Source organism: Typopeltis vanoorti, chromosome 11 (assembly GCF_054136105.1).
Source record: "Typopeltis vanoorti isolate ZY-2024b chromosome 11, IOZ_Tvanoo_1.0, whole genome shotgun sequence".
In the NCBI taxonomy this organism is placed as follows: Eukaryota; Metazoa; Arthropoda; class Arachnida; order Uropygi; family Thelyphonidae; genus Typopeltis; species Typopeltis vanoorti.
In genome coordinates, this window is record NC_143559.1 from 65,574,829 (window position 1) to 65,594,439 (window position 19,611).

Sequence of the window (19,611 nt, forward strand, 5' to 3'; positions counted from 1 at the left end):
TATTTATTTAAAAAAAAAAAAAAAAAACATAATTTTTTGAAATATATTAAGCAACAAGCTATACGGTAACCTAACAAAGTGATTTTATTAAATAAAATATTATAGTTACTGTTACTACCATTTTACAAATAAGAATTCACTTTTGATAATCACATATAAATAAATAGGACTATAAAATAATCCCCCTTGATTGGTACCGTTGATTATCACTTGAAGTATAAAAAGAAAAGAGAAATATAACGTATTTCAATATTATTGTGTTTAGATAATTTTTATTTATTATTTATACATTGTTTGTCATAAAAATTCTATCGCAAACAAAACAAATTTATTTTGTTTATAAAAAATGAGGACTATTGCACATGTGTGATTATAAAAGATTTTATTCTTATTATATTTTGATAGTTAAAAAATTTTTTCTTATGTAAGATAAATTAACACAGACGATTGTGTGCAAATATTTCATGAAATATTTGTTTTAAAATAATAGCCTTTACAGGTTGATTGTCTCCTCATACTTTTTGATTGGCATTTGTATACACAAGCTGTATTAATAAAAGATTTTGTGTGAAATATGGCTTTTTTTTTTTTTTTTTTTTTTTTTTTGCTCGACGATGTGAGCCCTTTGCTAAAATTTCCATAGCTCACTACTGTATATATATATATATATATATATATATATATATATATATATATATATATATTGCCTTTATTATATATTAAAATCTTTAATTTTTTATATACATTTAATATAATTAGTATATTTTCTTTAATAACTAAAACTATTTGCAATGTTAACTAAATAATTTTCTCAGAGTTCAGCCTAGTGTAGTATTTTAGTTAGGTGCATATGATAACATGATTCACTTGGTTTTCTCTTTGCTATAATTGAATATATTATTAGTAACAAAATTGTAAAATATTCTTAAAACAAGCCTTAAAAAATGGCCAATGATGATTTTTCAAACCTCTTAGCAACATAAGTTTTTAGGAAAATTTTATGGCATAATTAAAGTTTACAGAATGCCATAAAGAAAACATAACATGCTGGCTACATATGAGGTTAGTTACTAGTGAGCAGTTCATAATCTGTGTTGATATTAGACATTAAATTTACAGTATTCAATTATGAAAGAATGGATAGACTACCACAACAGAAAGTCATAGAACAGTTTTGTGAAAAACTGGATAAATGTATAAAATTAACCAGGTTAAAACATGTAGAAATTATGAAATTTTAAAACTTAAATCTGCTATCATAAAATATAAGAAAATAAAAAGAAGAATGATCATGAATGGCAGTACATTTACGGACAACCTCTTTTCTTTTTGATTTTTCTGCTACCTTCACACTCAGCATGTTATACTGTTGGTTTTGCAACCTTTCTCTGTTTAAGATTGTACATGCGTGTATCTGTTTGTAATGCACTATGAAGGTAAAAAACAGGATCTGTGTGTATACATGTAGAGCACATTGCAATGTCTGTTTCTCCATATTGAGTATTTGTTAAAATAAATAACTAAAGGATTAGGTACATTAGTAGTGTCTTAGAAGACCAGAATGTATGATGCAATAGCATGGGAGACCTAACAAATAACAGATTAATATGCAGTAAAATTGTTGTTAGGAAGTTAGTAATCATGTAAATGTAATCACGGTGCTACCATAGTGTCCTACATGTTTGAAGGGTGTATATATAGCAGGTATTGATGATGGTGATAGTAGGTGAGCAGATGAGAGAATGTAAAGTCTCTATATGTTTATCGCATGATCATCCTTACTTATTGCAAATAATTCTAACCATTTGGGACTAATGTTTAAATTGTATAGCACTTGCAGACATTCCTATTACTTTGTTTATACTATTCTTCATCTTTTTGCTTAGATTTACATTTGGCATGTCAAAAGGTAGTCAGCAACTGGAATAAAGTAATCATGGAAGTAATTGGAAAGACAGGACAGTACTGAATGAATTATTGAATTGATGTAAATCACATCACATCCAGCTTGAAATTTGTACTGGTAAATTGTAAAATTCAGAAATCTGTGATCACATTAATGGCAGGTTTTATATAGTTTTTGTAAAAAAAAAAAAGTTATGTATTCTGAATATTTAAAGATATGCTTTAATGATTTGTGAATACTTTCTATGTACAATAGGTTTATAAATTTTTATGTATCAATTTTTAGTTACATTGCACCTATTTGTACAATCATAGTTAATGAAACTAATTCATTTTGAAAATGATTCTTAAGTATTGGTATTTCATGTTATAGATAATTTCTTCAAGATGGGTATTTATGTGCATTAATAAGATTTTTTTTATATGCTTATCACGCCCACAGAAGGCTGTAAATCTGTAGTACATCAGTATTTTTTTGTAACTCCCACCCACACATTTGTCTGTAACTCTATAGCACATTTGTATTGTGGGTGAGCTAAGAAGTTTGTTTCTTATTTTTTATTTATTTTTTACATAGCCTAGAAACCCTGCTCTGGAGACCAAACATGAAACTTTGTCAAGTCATTTTAGGCCTCCAGTAAGTGGAGTGGTGGTCTCACACTGGGTAATGAAATTCATCTCCCACCTAAAGACAATCACAAAATTATTCATGCCCACAGTGGGATTCTATCCCACAGACTATTGGTTGGAATTCATTTCAGTCATTAACCACTCGGTCAACAGTGACAGGCTAAGGATTTTTTTTTAATCATTTTTGTATTTTTATGTATTTATTTATTATTATTTTCACAGATTCTGGAAATTTTAATCCAGAGACCAAACATGGAACATTTTTAAGCCCACTTCAAGCCTCCAATAAGCTGGGTAGTGGTCTCACACTAGGCATTGAAATTGATCTGCCATCTGAAGATAATCACAAACATCCATGCCCACAGTAGGATTCAAACTTGCATTCTGTTGGTCTTAATGCAGGTGCGATAACTATTTTGCAGATCATGTCGGCAAATGATAAACCTTTGTTCTTTATTGTTTTTGTGGTGGCTTGAGACTAATCTGATGTTGTAATTATTGAACAAGTTGATTATTGTGGACATTGTACCAATCCATTTTCTTCAGGCAGTCATAAAAGAGAAACTTTCATGATAATATATTAATACTGTGCATGCATGTGTGCACACACTTGTATGCATCCTTTTTTTTTTTTTTTTAAGTCGAATGCTGAAGGCAGTCCCAGCAGATTGAAACAGCAGTTCATTGTGAATATACTGTTCTCCCCGATCCTTATTCTTTTATTTTAAGGCACTCTGGATTTGAGTTTTGCAATTTTATAATTTCTTCTTCTGTTTTAATCTTAGAGTTCATTTCATAATGTCTTCAATTTTTCACAAACTTCCTACAGTCTCCTCTTGCACATAAATCTTAAAGTATTGCCTCTTCATAATTTAATGCCTAATAATTATGCTGTTCTTTGAGGTTCCCCTTTCATTGCCTGATGCATTCTATTGTCTTTATAGCTCTTATCGTGTATTTTATATATATATATATATGAAATACACAGTGATATCTTCATTATCCAAATCTTATTAACTGGTCCTTGAATGGATTAACAAGTCATAAATTCCTTGAATAGCAATACTTGATGACCGTACATATAGGTTATTGTATACCTGCAGTAAAATGACCAGCAGATTGATTTACGAGTGTGATCAGATAAATGAGAGATTGCAGAATAATATCATGTGTGGAAAAAAGTTAAAAGAAGTAACTTGTTCATCTTTTCTGAATAGTTAGATGTTATCTCTTTTTTAGCAACATTTGGCGAAGGAAGCTGTTCCAGAAAATAGAGAGGTAAATGGAATAAAAGAGTATGAGGAGATTCGGTGGGTTTGAAGTAGGAAATAAATGGTGAGCAACTGCTTCCTGTTGAGACCTCATAGGAACCAAACCACATGAACAGTTTACTATAGTAATTTTTTTAGAATATCAGAATATTGGTGACCTAACAATAATTGTTTCTATTAGTCTTTGGTTGGGACTTTCAGTAGTTTGTTGTAGTGCTCTCTTATAATGGTATTTAATGTAGTAAGAATCAACAGTAAATACCATTAACTAAACATGGAGGAATGATTGATACCAGTTCAGTAAAACAGCACCCACTCATAGAAAAGACATAAGTAGAAATAAATTGTCTGTGAGCTTATTTTGTACAAATCTCAAATTCATCCAACTTTAGAATACTGTTCTGACATTTGGGGTAGTATCCAAAAACTTCTCTAAAAAAAAATCTTCAGTGAAGTTTAGAAGAGGACAGTTCTGGTTGAATTACCATTTTCTGGATAGCATCAAGAATTGTTAATGAAGTTTTTGGTGCAGTACCTCAGATGTGAGGACAAAGGTTAAATAGATTTTGGATTTCTACAGAGTCATCATTGGAACAGAATAGAAGTAATGTTTTGAATAAAAAATTACCCCCCCCCTTGCATGTTTTCTTTTGAAAGCTTGAGGTACAAACATTAATGTAATGTTTGTACCAGAAAATGTTAGAGATAAGTCAGCTAAGAAGAGCAGAAAATATCTGATTTTATTCTGACATCTCAGTATTATTCAGTGGGAAGTGAATTAAAATAGTTTTACAGGAAAGCAACCAGAACTATTCATGGCAGCTTTAAAGTTGACCAGGTTTACATGAATGACAAGAAGAGATAGGAGGAAGAAGTACTACTAATGATATCACATGACTTGAGTCTAGTTAGGATAGAAGCTCGTGAAAACAATAATGGTAATGATATGGAGTGAGTTTGAGGCTATCTGATGTGAAGTGGAAGACCTGCAGATCATCCAACATGCAAGAAAAGGATAAGAATGAAGGAGAATTTACTGAGCCGTTGAAAATTATATGGAGATAATATCTGCTAAGCCATCAGGTATGGAACATGAAACTTCTAATGTTAAGCACTGCACTGCAAGGTTTGTCAAATGAAGAAGAGGAATGGAGTCTACTGACATTAGCAAACTAGAAATAGTATTTATACTGATTGAGAGAAAGTCATTTTGTATAAGAGGAAAAGTGAGTGAAGAATTGTGAGGTATTTTAGCATTAGCTGGGAAATTGAAGAAAGAGAGGGAGGTGTGTGTGGGGGGGGGCTGTTTACCGTGACATATGACTGACTTCAGAGGAAACTAGCGACCCAGTCATCCAAATGCTTGAAGGTGAGCATAAACATAAGATGGTAGTTTGCTGAGTATGCCTCTATATCACACCTTTATTAAAAGCCTGGAAATGGCAACATTAACTACAAGTTTCTCTAAACCTTTCCATTAGCTTTTGTCTAGAGGTGGTAATGTGAGCTGTGACTGATCTGTTTTGGATCTTAGTGGAAGCATCTATACCATTTAATTAAATGATAAGTCTCTGGGTGGTGAATGGACTAATAATGACTGTCTCCATTATTTTAAAGAAGAGTAAGATGAAGTAAGAATCATTGGTTTGATGACTGACTTTTTTTTTTTTTTTTTTAAAGAATTGGCCAAATATAAGCTTGTCTTCTTTCTTGTGGAGAAGATGTCAGATGAGTGTGAAAGAATATAGGGATGATATAAAGTGAAATTCATGGGAACTCATGAATCTACTTAAAGACCACTGTTTATGAATGATATAAGTTGGGAAAGGAAATCTAATATGCTGAGGAAGCTTTCTTTCATGATGAAAAATATAAATTTAATATGACCACGTCAATCCTTGGACTATGAGATAATTATTTATATTTAACTGAATATATATATACCATGATGTGTAGTGACTGACTGGAGAGGAAACTGGCAACCTAGTTACTAAGGCTTGAAGGTGAACATCCTAGCTGAACTTACATCGCTATTATGTGATGTAAGCTCAGCTAGGATATGTAAACATAATAGTGATGCAATTGTCAATGAGCATGGGAGGGAATTAGACATTTTTAATGTCTAATTTGGACAATATTCTTTTGATTGACCTTTGGTAAAAGGACAGAGGAGGCAGTAAATATTATGCATCTGGGATGGTTGGAGACATTTACTGTAATCAGTTATGCGTGCATTAGAGGCAAAGTGTGAAGCCAGGAGGTTGGCTTTTTCTGTGTATGATGATGAAATAGAGCCACCTGGGTTTGAAAGGTGGGAGTGGTATTGGGCAAAAATTATGGCCAGTTGCTTTGGAAAGAGACCAAAAGGCATGGCTGCTGTTTTTTGCTCTTCCAAACTCTGTTTTGGAAGTATTGATAATTTTCTTGCAGCTGTTTTGGGCTTGAGTATAAGCACTAAAGGAAGATAGAGTTCTTGATGTAATCCAGTTGCATTATGCTTGATTTTTTGTTGTACAGCCTTGGCACGCCTTTGGGAGAACCAAAGCTTGGTTTAGGGATGGCAGTTCAAAGTTGAATTCCAAAAGCAATAATTTGATGGGAATGAGGCATAGAAGGCATAGAGACCATTGCACTTGACACTGTCATAATGCCAAAAAAGAGTATCTTGTTTGGGGGTGGTTGTATGAACATTGTTTCCATGGTGGGGGGGGGGGGGGAGAAGCACTAGATTGTGGTCTGAATTACTCAAAGTACACTGCTACATTTGTAGTGTACTTTGAAGTCACTGGTGAGGAAGAGATTTGGGGAGTGGTTAAGGTTATCTGGTATTCCAGTAGGCATATGAACAATTTGTGTAATGGTTGTTGATTTCAAATATCTCAGCATCTCTGTCTGCTTGGTCTGGACAACTAGAGTGGGGGAAAGCCAATCGGTGCTGTGAATATTAAAATCTTCTAGGAGGATGATTTCTCTGTTAGGGAAGCAGAACTGGAGAAGATCATTGTTAAAGGAGAGAGAGGAAGCCAAAGAGCTCAGAGTGATTGTTGACATTGGGGGAGTGATAGAGACAGCAAATTAATTTGACCAAGTGTGATAGGAAGATTTTCATCATAAGAAGGTCAAAGTCAGATGATTCTATGTTGGCTGCTCTTTCGCATGATATGTCAGAGTGGGTATTGCAAGATTGCCTCCCTTGGGTCGAAAGGAGTCAAAGAGTGTGTAGTTGGGAAAGATGTGATCAGTAGTACTTGGGTGAGGGATTTGAGTTTCTACCAGGAAGAGTAGGTGTTGTTTGGTGGACTGGAGATGGTATTAGACTCTATTAACATTGGATTTGTGGGCTGCAGATGGTGGTGAAGTGAATATGGAAGGTTCTGTGATGCATGTATTTGACCTCATGGGTTGTGCACATTTCCTATGTATCGCCTAGTTTCCACAGTAGCTAATAGCATTACTTGATTTCTGCACCGTCATTCCCATTTGGTGTTTTTCTTCCAGTAAATCAGGTTGAACTCATATGCACAGTTGGGGACAAGTACCTTTGAACTTGTTGTTAATCACCATTATTCGTTTAGACGTGCTTGTCGATGTGTCACAACTCACTTTTATGAGGTGTGGGAAGTTCGTTCCATCCTTTCTTTTATTCATAGGCCCAAAATACTGACACCTGACTATTTCTGGGATCAAGGTTGCATCTCCCCACTAACTTACTGTCATTTTTAACAATTCACCAGTTTCTGTTGGAAAGTTAAGAATAACGGCATTGCATTTCTTGTTTTTGGCCTCTATTGCGTCATGTACTGTTGATGCAGTTTGTTAGTGTTATTGGGAAAGGATCCACACGTTGCACTGCTGATCATCGAGCAGTTTGAGGTTGGGCTTCCATTGTTCTGATATTGGAGGAGAAAGTTTCATCCATGGTGTTAAGGTGCTGTTCAAGGCTTTCAATGCATTTTCCCAAGTTCAGAGCTGTGTTACAAAAGGGAGATACAGCAAACAAAAAGAAAGGATGTTTGAAGTCAATGGGTAATTTGTGTGCCAATTCTTCTGTTTTTGGGTGATGCAAGCATGCAGCCAGCAGCAATAGAAATCACACATTAGACCTTTTTCTTTTCAGTATTTGAGTTGTGTAGAAGCATTTGGCTCCTTAATACCCACTGTTTTGATTTCTGTATGTTGGATATTTTGGGAGAAAAACATCAATACAATAAAATATCTAAGCATTTAGACTAACTTATTCCCAAGTACCACTTAGTTAATTATAATATGCTAATTTTAATTTTTACACATCATGCAATAATCTCCTTTCTTAAAAATGGGCACTATTATATTCCTGATGAAATTTCTGAAAACTTTGCCACTTTGAAATCATGAAACATTTTCTCTGTCATCTAAGACACTATACTCTCCCCACCTCCATTTAGCATTTCTGTAGTAATCTCACTGCTTCCCGATTTATGAAGTTTTAAATTATTTATGGTCATTTTAATCTTAATGGTGTAATGGAACTAATATCAAATTAGGAAGTAGGTGTAGTCTATTCACTTAATTCATTAATGTCCTTGGTCTCGAGAAGTATCTCCACTGCTCGTGTACTATGTGGTATGGCATTGTCATCCATAAAAATGAATTCTTCACTTACAGCACCATGGAACAATCAAACAACAAATGACAAATCGAATAACGTTGAAGAACTCATTGTGATATCTTTCACCAGTCGTAGTTCCTTTTTTCAGCACTTGTAGCTTGGTGCATCCATTAAGCATAATTCCAGACTCCCATCCCTGTATTTATGGGTGATCTGCACTATGAATTGTCAAATATCCATAAAGAGGATGTACCTCTACACGCAGTTGTAGATAGTATAGACTAACCCATCTACAAAGTAGCTAAACATTTAGCCAAACTGCTTTGATATGTGACAAGGTATTGGCTACTGCCAATGCCTCGTCACATATCAAAAACTCCGCCCATTTTAAGTCCAGTATACAAGACCTCATGCTCCGCAACACTTAATGGTCATTTTTGATGTCTCCTTATTCACAGAGGTCCCACTTAAGGACACCTTGCTCTTATCCAAGAATAATTACCTCCAAATATCTCAGCCCTGTTTCAGTTCACTATGCACTTGGGCTACTTGGTTTAGCAAGGAAAATTCTACAAATAGAGGGTACAGCTATGGAGACTCATATTAGGGTCATTAGTGAGGCTTGGCTAGGTGAATGCAAGCGTACGCATTGTGTGTTGTGTTAGCGCTGTTGAAAGATTAGTCGATTTTTCATGTTTTAGTTAATAATATTAGGTTAACTCATTGTAGTTTTTGTTTTATATGGGTATGTGATTGACTGAATTATTTAGTTTGTAAGTAAATTGTTATTATTTATTTTATTTTATTTTCAAAATATGATATTGTATGGCACCATTACATGGTAGAACAATGGTCGCAAAGACGTAATTGCTGGTTGATTTGAATTTATGTGATTTTGTACAGTGCAGTGTGTGTTAGAGATGTATTCATAGCAAAAATTAAAGGATTTCTGGAAGGAGAGTGAAACTGGTCAACGATTGTGTATTAGGCATTCCGAAGGTGAGTGCCACTTAGGTGGCAGGAATGAAACAAATATTAGTAGAGAATACAGTATCAATGGTAATATATAAAATGTTAATGTTGAAATTAATATTGAATGTGTGCAAGGGAAATACAGAAGAACGAAAAGACCTAAATATGGATATAGCATGGTTGCATGTTGTATGAGGGTGGTCTGAAAAGTTCTTGGCCTAACAATAAAAAAACAAATTTATAATTTCAAAATTATTTTTATTTTTAAACATAATCGCCCTTAAGACTAATGCATTTATTCCAGCAATACTTCAGCATCATTATCCTGTCCCTGTAGTGGTTCTCAGTAAGATCTGCAAAGTACCCCTCTATAGCTGCAATCACCTCTTGATTCGAAGAAAAACACTGACCAGCGAGGAAGAGTTTTAGTTTTGGGAAGAGATACAAGTCAAAGGGAGCCAAATCTAGGGAATAGGGTGGATGTTCCAACAATTCATAGTGCAGATCCCTTAATTTTCCCATTGGCTAAACACCTTTGTGGGCAGGTGCATTGTCCTGGTGAAAGATGATTTTTTTTCTTTCGCAAACCAGGTCTTTTCTAATGAATTTTTTCATCTAGTCTGATTAAAAGATCAAAATAATATTCTCTGGTTATTGTTTTACCCTTTTCAAGATAATTAATAAACAAAATGCCTTTAGTATCCTAAAACACCGATGGCATGACCTTTCCTGCTGATGGAACCGACTTTGTCTTCTTTGGCACTGAACAATTGGCTTCTATCCACTGTTTTGACTGCTGTTTGGATTCTGGTGTGTAATGGTGAATCCAAGTCTCATCCATAGTAATAAATCAATGCACAAAATCAGTTTTATTCTTGTTAAAACACTCCAAACACTGTTCAGAGATTTTCATATGAGTGCGTTTTTGATCTGGTGTGAGCAAGCATGTCACACATCTTGTGCAAAGCTTTTTCATTTGCAATTCTTCATGCAAAATATATCCTACACATTCTTTTGAAATGCCTATAGTCTCAGCAATTTCACACACTTTGACTCGCTGGTCATCCAATACCATATCGTGCACTTGATCAATGATTTCTAGTGTTGTTACACTTTTTGGACGTACTTCACGTGGATCATCTTCAAGGTTGGTACGGCCACATATAAACTCGGCAGCCTATTTCTTAATAATCGAAAACGAAGGAGAAAAGTGTCCATACATTTTTATGAACTTTGAATGAATTTCTTTTGGCGTTAAACCTTCTTTTACAAAGAATTTTATAACCTCACGATACTCATTTTTATCCATTTCGAGGGATGCAGATAACACTTTTGCTTCAGACAGCTATATAAAACAAACTACTTGATAGAATGAGTTGCAATTTCACATGGATGCTTATGACAGATGTACCAACTTAGGGAAAAAAAATCTTGCCGATAGTGTTGCCATCTGTGGTTGAGGCCGAGAACTCAGGCCACCCTCGTATTTAAGTTTAGTGGAAAAAGTTGCATTGTTACAACAAATGGCCCTAGCCTTGTGTATAAGTGTTTTAAGAATACCACATACTGTTTGGCTGGATGATGATGATGTGATTGTTTATGTAGATGTGTGTGTGTGTGTGTGTGTGTGTGTGTGTGTGTGTGTGTGTGTGTGTGTGTGTGTGTGTGTGTGTGTGTGTGTGTGTGTGTGTGTGTGTGTTGGTTTACTACAAATGGAAAAAGATAGTGAACCATTCTTGTGACTAATGCATCAAGAAAAGCAAACAGTTATTAGATTCTCTTTCTGCTGTGAAGTGAATTTTGGGATTTTAGCTGTTAAGGTAGGTAGCAAAAAGAATCCAAGATTTCTTATTCACGGGACCAAATGGCAAGCACGTTATCAACAAAGTGCAACCACACTAAGGGCTTGTATGTAACTGTGGTAAGAAGTATTTTGGTTTCGAAGTGGTTCATATAAAAGTTAGCTCATGGAGGGGGGAATCCTTAGCAGTGCTATTGGTCTTTCTGTAGATTTTACATCTGCATCTAAAAAAGATGTTTATAATATCTACAAACAGATTAATGGTACTGCTATGGATTCCCACCTCTACCCCCATTTTCCCATTTCCCCCTCCCCCAGTAAACTTTTACATGGAACACTTTGAAAATAAACTTACCACACCTACATACAAGCCTTTAATGTAGTAAGGTTTGGGGATGATGTACTTGCTATTTGCCCAATGGACAAAAGACACCTTGGATTCTTTTGTTACCTACTTTAACAGCTAACACCCCCCCCCCCCCCCCCCAGGGTTTGAGACTAATACCACTTTCCATTAAACATTAATATCTTTATTCAAAGTTGAGACTTAGATTAAACAACTTTGTCAGAGGCACTTGCCAGTTCATGTACACATTCTCGTAGCACACTGAGCAGATATACCATCCAGGCCCACTGCTGTATTCATATTGATATTTTTAAGTATACTGAGTACCTCCAGTTCATCTGCCTCAATTCTCACACCAGCAACAACAAATCATCACCTGGATGATATACCCTTATAAAGCGATCACTTAGTAACTCAATATTTCTTCTGCTTCTGTCATTTTCCTACCATCAGCACTGAGTATTGTTATCTTTCCATAGTCATTCTTTTCTTAATTGCTACGTAGCAAAAAAACTCTTTTGGATTTGCTTTGGTCTACTTAGCTAATTTTCTGTCAAAATCTGATTTAGCCTTCCTTACCATACCAGTTACCCTTCTTGCTTGTGCTTTATATTGCCCATGAGCATGCTGATCACATTGTTTATATTCCTTCCAGAATGCTTTACTTTTTTGCAGCTCCTGCTGTATATTGCTAGTCATCCACTTAATCCCTAATAGGTTTATCCACCTGATGCTGTCTATGCCTGATACTGCCTCACTCAAGCAATCCTTGACCACTTCCCATTCACTAATGACACTGATTCCATGTAGTTTCTTATGCCTTTCTTAACTGATCCAAGTGCCATAGCATAATTACCTCCTAAGTTTGTCATAATCACCAGCTTTGTAGTTCCACATAAACCGTTTCTTGAATGAAATTTCTACATGTTGAGTCACCTTCCAGTACAAGACTTCATGATCACTTTCCCCAAGCAGAGGTAGAGTTGCTACTGTAGTTATAGATAGATCTTCTGATGCTATTACCAGATGCAAAAGTCTCAAACCTCTGTCCCGTCCATCATGTACAGTTTCAAGTAATTATCCCTTAATAACTATATAAATTCCATTTCGCCACGTGCCCTTTCCTTCTTTTAATCTGTGTCCCCATAGTTGAAGTCTCCTATAACTGCTCGGCCTGCCCTCGTTGTGTTAATCTGCCGATGCATATTATCCACCTCTTCTTCTTCTGGATCCCTAGGTTTATAGCAGCAATTAACAATATAATTTGTCTCATTGGACCATTTTCCTCATTGAACCATTTCCTCAAGTCTACCATCTTCCTAACATCTATTTTTGTTAGTTGAAGTTCTTCAGCTATCATTAATAATGCCCCTACTCCTGTCCTATTTCATCTATCTTCTGTAAAAATGCAATAACTGTTACATTCTATCTCTGTAACTACATAATTCTCTGGCAACCAGGTCTTGCTGATGCCAGTAATTTTTGGCAGGTTGTGCTGGCCAATGCCAAAAACTCTTCTTTTTTATTTCTGATACTTCTGACATTCGTGTTCATGTATATCAACATCTCTCTTGGCCCACAGTTATTCTTATATAACTTATATGGCTTAGCTGTGTAAATAGGATTAATGTTTGTCGTTCTAGCTTTGCCTTGTGATTATGCTGGATACAATAATGATTATCTGTTAAAATAATAAAACTACTTTTCTATTCTTGTGCATATGTGTCTGATAATCTTTACTATGTCACAATAAATCAAAGGTACCAAGAAATTATGTACTTGGTTTAATCCTTTATCCAAGTTTAATGCATCTGTATTTTCTGTATGTTGCTCCAGTCCTGAAAGTATTTTCAAGACTGGGACGACTCGGTGGTAAAGGTGGCATGACTTCACATCACTTGCTTTAGTATCCCATAATGCAAAGCACATATCCTTGCAGAAATGTATAATGCTATGCATTATGAGAAGGTTCACTACCCAGACCGGTTTCAATCTTTATTGAGGTCTCATCGGTGGGAGCCAGACCCGGAGGTGATACTAAGGCAGAAATCATGTATAATCAAATAATGCAGAAGTCATATTTTCATATACGAGTTGCGAAAAGGTGTCACACCTTATTATTAAAATACTCTGGATTAGAGATAGATAGTTGTTGAAAGTTTTCCCATTTGGTTATACTATAAATTAAAGATACCAAGAAATTATATACTTGGTTTAATCCTTTATCTAAGTGTAAACAAACAGTTTGCACCCGAGTATTTTCAGGACTGGGGCAACTTGGTGGTGAAGATGGTATAACTTCACATCATTTGCCTTAGTATCCCATAATGCAAATCACATATCCTTGTGGATGTGTATAATGCTATGCATTATGGGAAGGGTCACTAGCAAGTGATGTGAAATCAATACCACCTTTACCATGAGTTGCCCCAGTCCTGAAAATACTTCAGGCACAAACTTTGTTTGCACACACTTGGATAAGGGATTAAACCAAGTATATAATTTCTTGGTATCTTGAATTTATAGTATAACCAACTGGAAAAACTTTCAACAACTATCTATCTCTAATCCAGAGTATTTTAATAATAAGGTGTGACATCTTTTGGCAACTCGTATATGAAAATATGACTTCTGCATTACTTCAATCTTGGTATCACCTCTGGGTCTGGCTTCCACTGATGAAACCTCAATAAAGATCAAAACCGGCCTGGGTAGTGACCCTTCTCATAATGCATAGCATTATACATGTCCGCAAGGAGATGTGCTTTGCATTATGGGATATTAAGGCAAGTGATGTGAAGTCAATACCACCTTTACCACAAGTTGTCCCAGTCCTGAAAATACTTCAGGCACAAACTTTGTTTGCTTACACTTGTATAAGGGATTAAACCAAACGAGAAAACTTTGAACAATTTACTATATCACAATTGCCATTAAAACGTATTTAAAAATTGTTCTAATTGGTTGGTTTTGTTTATACTGTAGTTGCATGGTATGTATTTGTTTCTAGGACATTAATTTTTGCTCACAACTATATTTAATTGTATTCTTGATGTGATAATGGAAATATTTTGTTTTGTAGAACAGAGCTAAAATCTTCAGAAAAAACAAATGGCTCTGCTGATGAAAAAAAGGAACAGCCGTTAGAATCAAAAGATAAGACGCTTAAACCTGAAATGTCAAAAGTTGTAGACATACCATCTTCCAAAGGTGATTCAGAGAGTTATATTTCCAAAAGTGAGTAGTATGAAGAAATCTACTCAGATTTTTATAATAGATTTTTTTATTGTACATGTTATTTTTGTTATTTTTGTAATTTTTGTTACTCTCATTGATATGCATGAAAGAATAAAAATAAAATTCACTTAAAAGTTTTAAAACAGTAGTAACATTTAGATTTATTATTTACTGAAATGTATAAGTTCAGAACATATACATCTTTGACTCAATGGGTTCTCCCTCATTACTTGCTAAGAAAAGAGACAGTTCTAATCTCATCTGTGACTAGAAGAATGAAGAATGTTCTGGTCTGTAAGACTTGAGGTGAGTAGAGGAATTACATAGCTATGCTATGTTAATTAGATGAAGCAGTATGATTTTTCTTCCTACAAAATAGACAAATACATTTTAAAATATATGTAGTTGAACATAATATTCCAGTGCTTCTTGATCATAACTTCACTGACAGTAAATAATTAAATTTGCTGGTCTAGCCTGCAAGTGGATAGCATCTTCCCCCTCTCCAACCAGCATGCTGTGAGTCCAAATCCCACTGTTGGATTGGATGTTTAAGTGGTAGATAAATTTCATGCTTCATTTAAGAACACCACCACTCTGCTTATTAGATGTCTAAAGTGACTCGAAAAGTTACTTCAGATCCCCTTTAGCCCAGTCATAGTATTAAGGTTATGATGCATTTACAACTTTGTTGATGGACTTTCCATAAACCAAATCCCACCCATGTGCAGAATTCAACCTGTGACCTTTTGGTAGGAAAGTTGTATAAGTTCAACTTTCATGATAATCACTAAGCCAACATGGCTGGCTAATTGAAGGTATCTTTCTGTAACAAGTTCATAACTTTTTTTTTAAAGAAAATTGTTTATTGTTGTTGTTGTTGTGTGTTATCTACATGTTTTTGACTTTTAGTGACCTTGTGAAAATTGTCCCTTCATTCAGTTATAATTTCACATTGGTAAATTCTGTTGGGATTGTCCATCCAACTCTTTTGTGGTCTTTCTCTCTTCATGTCTTCAACTTTTTCTAATATAGTTTCTTTTCCAGTAATTCATCTGATTCCATAATATGTTCAACATTTAACTTCTGTTTAGTGATTAATGCCTCTAAAGAGCCATCTTTATTATTATTGGACCACCAGGTAGTCGAGGACTCTGGTGGTCTAGTGTGATGTCCTACAAAATGCATTAGCCAAGTCCAACAGTATCATAGATCATATTAGTATCATGTCATTCTTAATGTTGTCTAAAACCTTTTTGTTACTCATTCTTGCTCATGGGATATTTAATAGTCTCCATATCACAAAAAAAAAAGCAATTTGATTCATCTTAATTGCTTTCTGTCATCGTGGACATCTTAATGTGATCTTAATTAAGATCACATAAATGCATGTCTAGAAAGACATTGTGTTAACAGTTTTTTCATAATTCTTGTCACATTTGCCATGGAAGTATTTGCCATACTTCCCCCCCCCCCCCAAAAAAAAAAAAAAAAGCTGGCCTTTTAATTTGCCTTTTGTCTTTACATTGACCATCATTTATTATTCTATTCCAGTAAATCATAACTTTCAATTACATGCATTTTATGCCCATTGATCATAAATTCCTCCAAATTTTCAGAAGCCATTACTTTTGTCTTACTAATACTTAAATTTTAAGTCTTGGTCTTTCTCTAATTTAACCACTCTCATAACATATTCTACAATAAATAGATTCGGGTTTGAGGATATTTGATGAATGTCATTGATTCATATCACTGTGGAAAGAAATAATTTTTAAAAAAATTTTGCTGATAATCCTTAGTTAATTTATTGTATTTATTCATTTTAGGAGTGTGCAAGATGAGTTATTTAGACATAAGTAAAACATGTATATTTCCTTAAACTATATATATTAACAATGGTGACCAAGACACCTTTGTTGGGCGAACTAAATTTGTGTGATTTTGTCCAGTGTAAAAATTTCCTCGTGAAAGCTGAAAGAGGAAGGCAAGAAATTAGCAGGGCAGAAAATAGAAAGAAGCAGGTAGTCTGAAGTAATAATAACAACCACATGAATAAACAAGAAAAACAAGTTAAGGAGAAAATTATGTATGGAGACTCGATGATCAGGGAAGTACTTAACGAGAGTGACAAAATCATGTTTCCCTGGTGCAAAAATTCACAATATTAGTCACGACATCCAGATGCAAAAAAAAGGTAATGCTAAGGAACTAATTCTTTTGGTTAGCACAAATGCTTTGAGAGGCAAGAAGTATTCTATGAGGGAGGATGGATGTAAAGGAGTTGTTAGAAGAAACAAAACTGAAGAGCAAGAAGGTGAAGATTGTAAGTCTTCTGCTACACTATGATAGAAGCAAACTGAGTATGGGAGGGAGGGGCATTGGTAGCTAATGAATCTATATGTAGGTTGTGTAGAAGGAATGGTATAGGATTTGTGGATCTGTGGTCTGTGTTTGACAGAAAGCAGGATTTGTATAGTGCTGATAGACTGGAATAGAGTAGTCAATTCAGGAAGTAAAGGTGGGTGGAGGCCAAAAGGGAGAAGTATCAGGAACAAGAGGGAGGAGTTTTTGGCATTGGTTAGTGCAACTTCACCAAAAGTTATAGACATTAGTTAGACTTGGCTAACAGCAGATGATGTAGTTACAGGATAAAATGTGAAGGGTTTAGCATTTTCAGGGAAGATTGAAAACATAGGATAGAAGGGGGGAGGTTACTACTGATGATAGCAGATGAATTGCAGCCAAAAAGAATAGGAGATAGGCAGAAGGGTGGCTATTCATTTGAAGCAGTCTGGTGAAGATCCTACTAAGAGAATGACTTGAGGCAGCATGTAATGGAGGGTACTAGAGGTATGCGAGTATCGAACCTGGTCATAGGATTAGAAGAGCTATTCATAACCAAGGTGACCACATTGCCTCTAATTGGTGAAAGTAACCATGCTGTCTTGACTCGGGAGATTGTAAAACATGAGGATATTCTGTCAAGAAGGGATATATGTGGAACTACAAGGCATATGATTATGATAAGCTTAGGAAGAAGCTTAAATCTGTACCATGGCATAAAACACTGCAGGGTAAAAATGTTAGTAGTGCATGTTAGATATGTGAGATAGTTGAGGTTCATCTAGAGCAGTGCTTCCCAAACTTCTGGATGTCAGGGCCCCCTTTGGGAAAATTAAAATATTTCACGTCCCCCCCTCAAAAAAAATCATAATATAGACATATTTTTATAATATTCATTGTATTTATATTCAATGCAAAACATACACAGTGAATATTGCAAAAATCAAATGCAAATATTACATTTTTGGTATCTTACATATACATTTGACATGGCACATTATCTCATATTTTTATATAGATAGATATATTGTTATTGTACATTTACAGTACAAGCACATGAAACGTAAAACGATTAGTAATAAAGAAAGAATTAAAAACATAAAAGAAGTTTAATAACAATTTATAATGTGATGGATGTGTTTCAATACTGCTACACAAAAAGTCAGTATCATGTGAAATATTTGAAACTGCAATTCTTAGATTTTTGCTTTGAAATGAAACTTATATGAATAAGCATATATTTACTAACATTCATTAAGCGCCAAAATACACAGGAAGCAAAATTTTTGAACCTGCACCAATGTGTGATTTTTTTCCATTAAAATATAAAAAATAGCAAAAAAGAAATAATAAATAATAAAAATTAAATATGTTTCTTTTAAGATAAAAAAAATCTACTTAGTCTTAAAACATTTTAAATTTGTTTTCATTATTTCATGCCCCCCTTCAACAAAACCTACGGCCCCCTAGGGGGGCTGCCACCCACAGTTTGGGAAGCTCTGATCTAGAGGAAGCAGTATTAAATTGTGTACCTAAGGTAAGGAGAGTTAATCACTAGGAGTTAGATGGATGAGTAATATCGTTAAGCACAAGCTGCAGAAGAAGAAAATGATGTGGAGGGTATATAAAGAGAAACATGACCAGCAAACTCATGAACATTACAAAGATCAGGCAAGAAAGGTGACAGGCATGGCAAGGAAGGCAAAATCAGATTATGAGAAGAATCTAGCTGAGCAGGGGAAAGGAAATCCCAAAGAGTTCTTTCGTTATGTGGCAGGTAACAGGAAGAATACTGTGGAAGATTAACATTAATGGTGGTGGTCATGAGGTGACAGAAGCAGAGAAAATAGTTGAGTTACTGAGTGACCCCTTTACAAGGGTATATCATCCTAGTGAGCTCACTGCTTTAACATATGTGACAGGCAGTAATGTAGGAACAGAGGTGGATGAATTGGGGGTTCTTAGGATATGCAGAATCTCAATATCACTACAGCTGTGGGATTAAATGGGATATCAGCTAAGGTTTTATGAGAATGTGCAAAGGAACTGGCAATGCCTCTGACTAGGCGCTTTAATTTAAGTCTCAGTTCTGGTAGAGTTCCAAGGGAATAATTCCCTTGCATAAGTGAGGTTCTAAGACTGCAGTAGCAAACTATAGACCAATCAGTATCTCAGACATGGTGGTAAAAGTACTAGAAAAATTGGTCAGCAAGAGAATTCAAGAATGGGTAGATAAAAATATGATACCGTACGAGGGTCAACATAGCTTTGCGAAGAGTCAGTCATGCCTTAGTAATTTACTAACTTTTTATAACAGAGTTACAGCTGAGTTGGATAAAAGAAATGGCTACATGATGATTTTGCTGGATTTTGCAAAGACATTTGCAGAGTACTGCATAGAACTCTTTTGCACAAATAGGAACAAATGGGGATGGATATGACGCGTGGATAAGAGGGTGGCTGCTGGACAGATATCATAAGGTAGTATATGGAGGGACAGGATTGAGGTGAAAAC

General features: G+C 34.9%; 1 protein-coding gene across 2 annotated transcripts in view; it reads left to right on the plus strand.

Moving 5' to 3' along the window:
• The window catches only part of LOC150101680 (uncharacterized), a 276,464-nt gene that overhangs the window by 77,376 nt on the left and 179,477 nt on the right, over nt 1-19,611 (plus strand). For both annotated transcript variants that reach the window (XM_090400506.1, XM_090400507.1), the window contains exon 4: nt 14,596-14,750. In XM_090400506.1, coding sequence (XP_090256632.1) covers nt 14,596-14,750 — 155 coding nt within the window. The remainder of the gene's footprint in view (nt 1-14,595; nt 14,751-19,611) is intronic.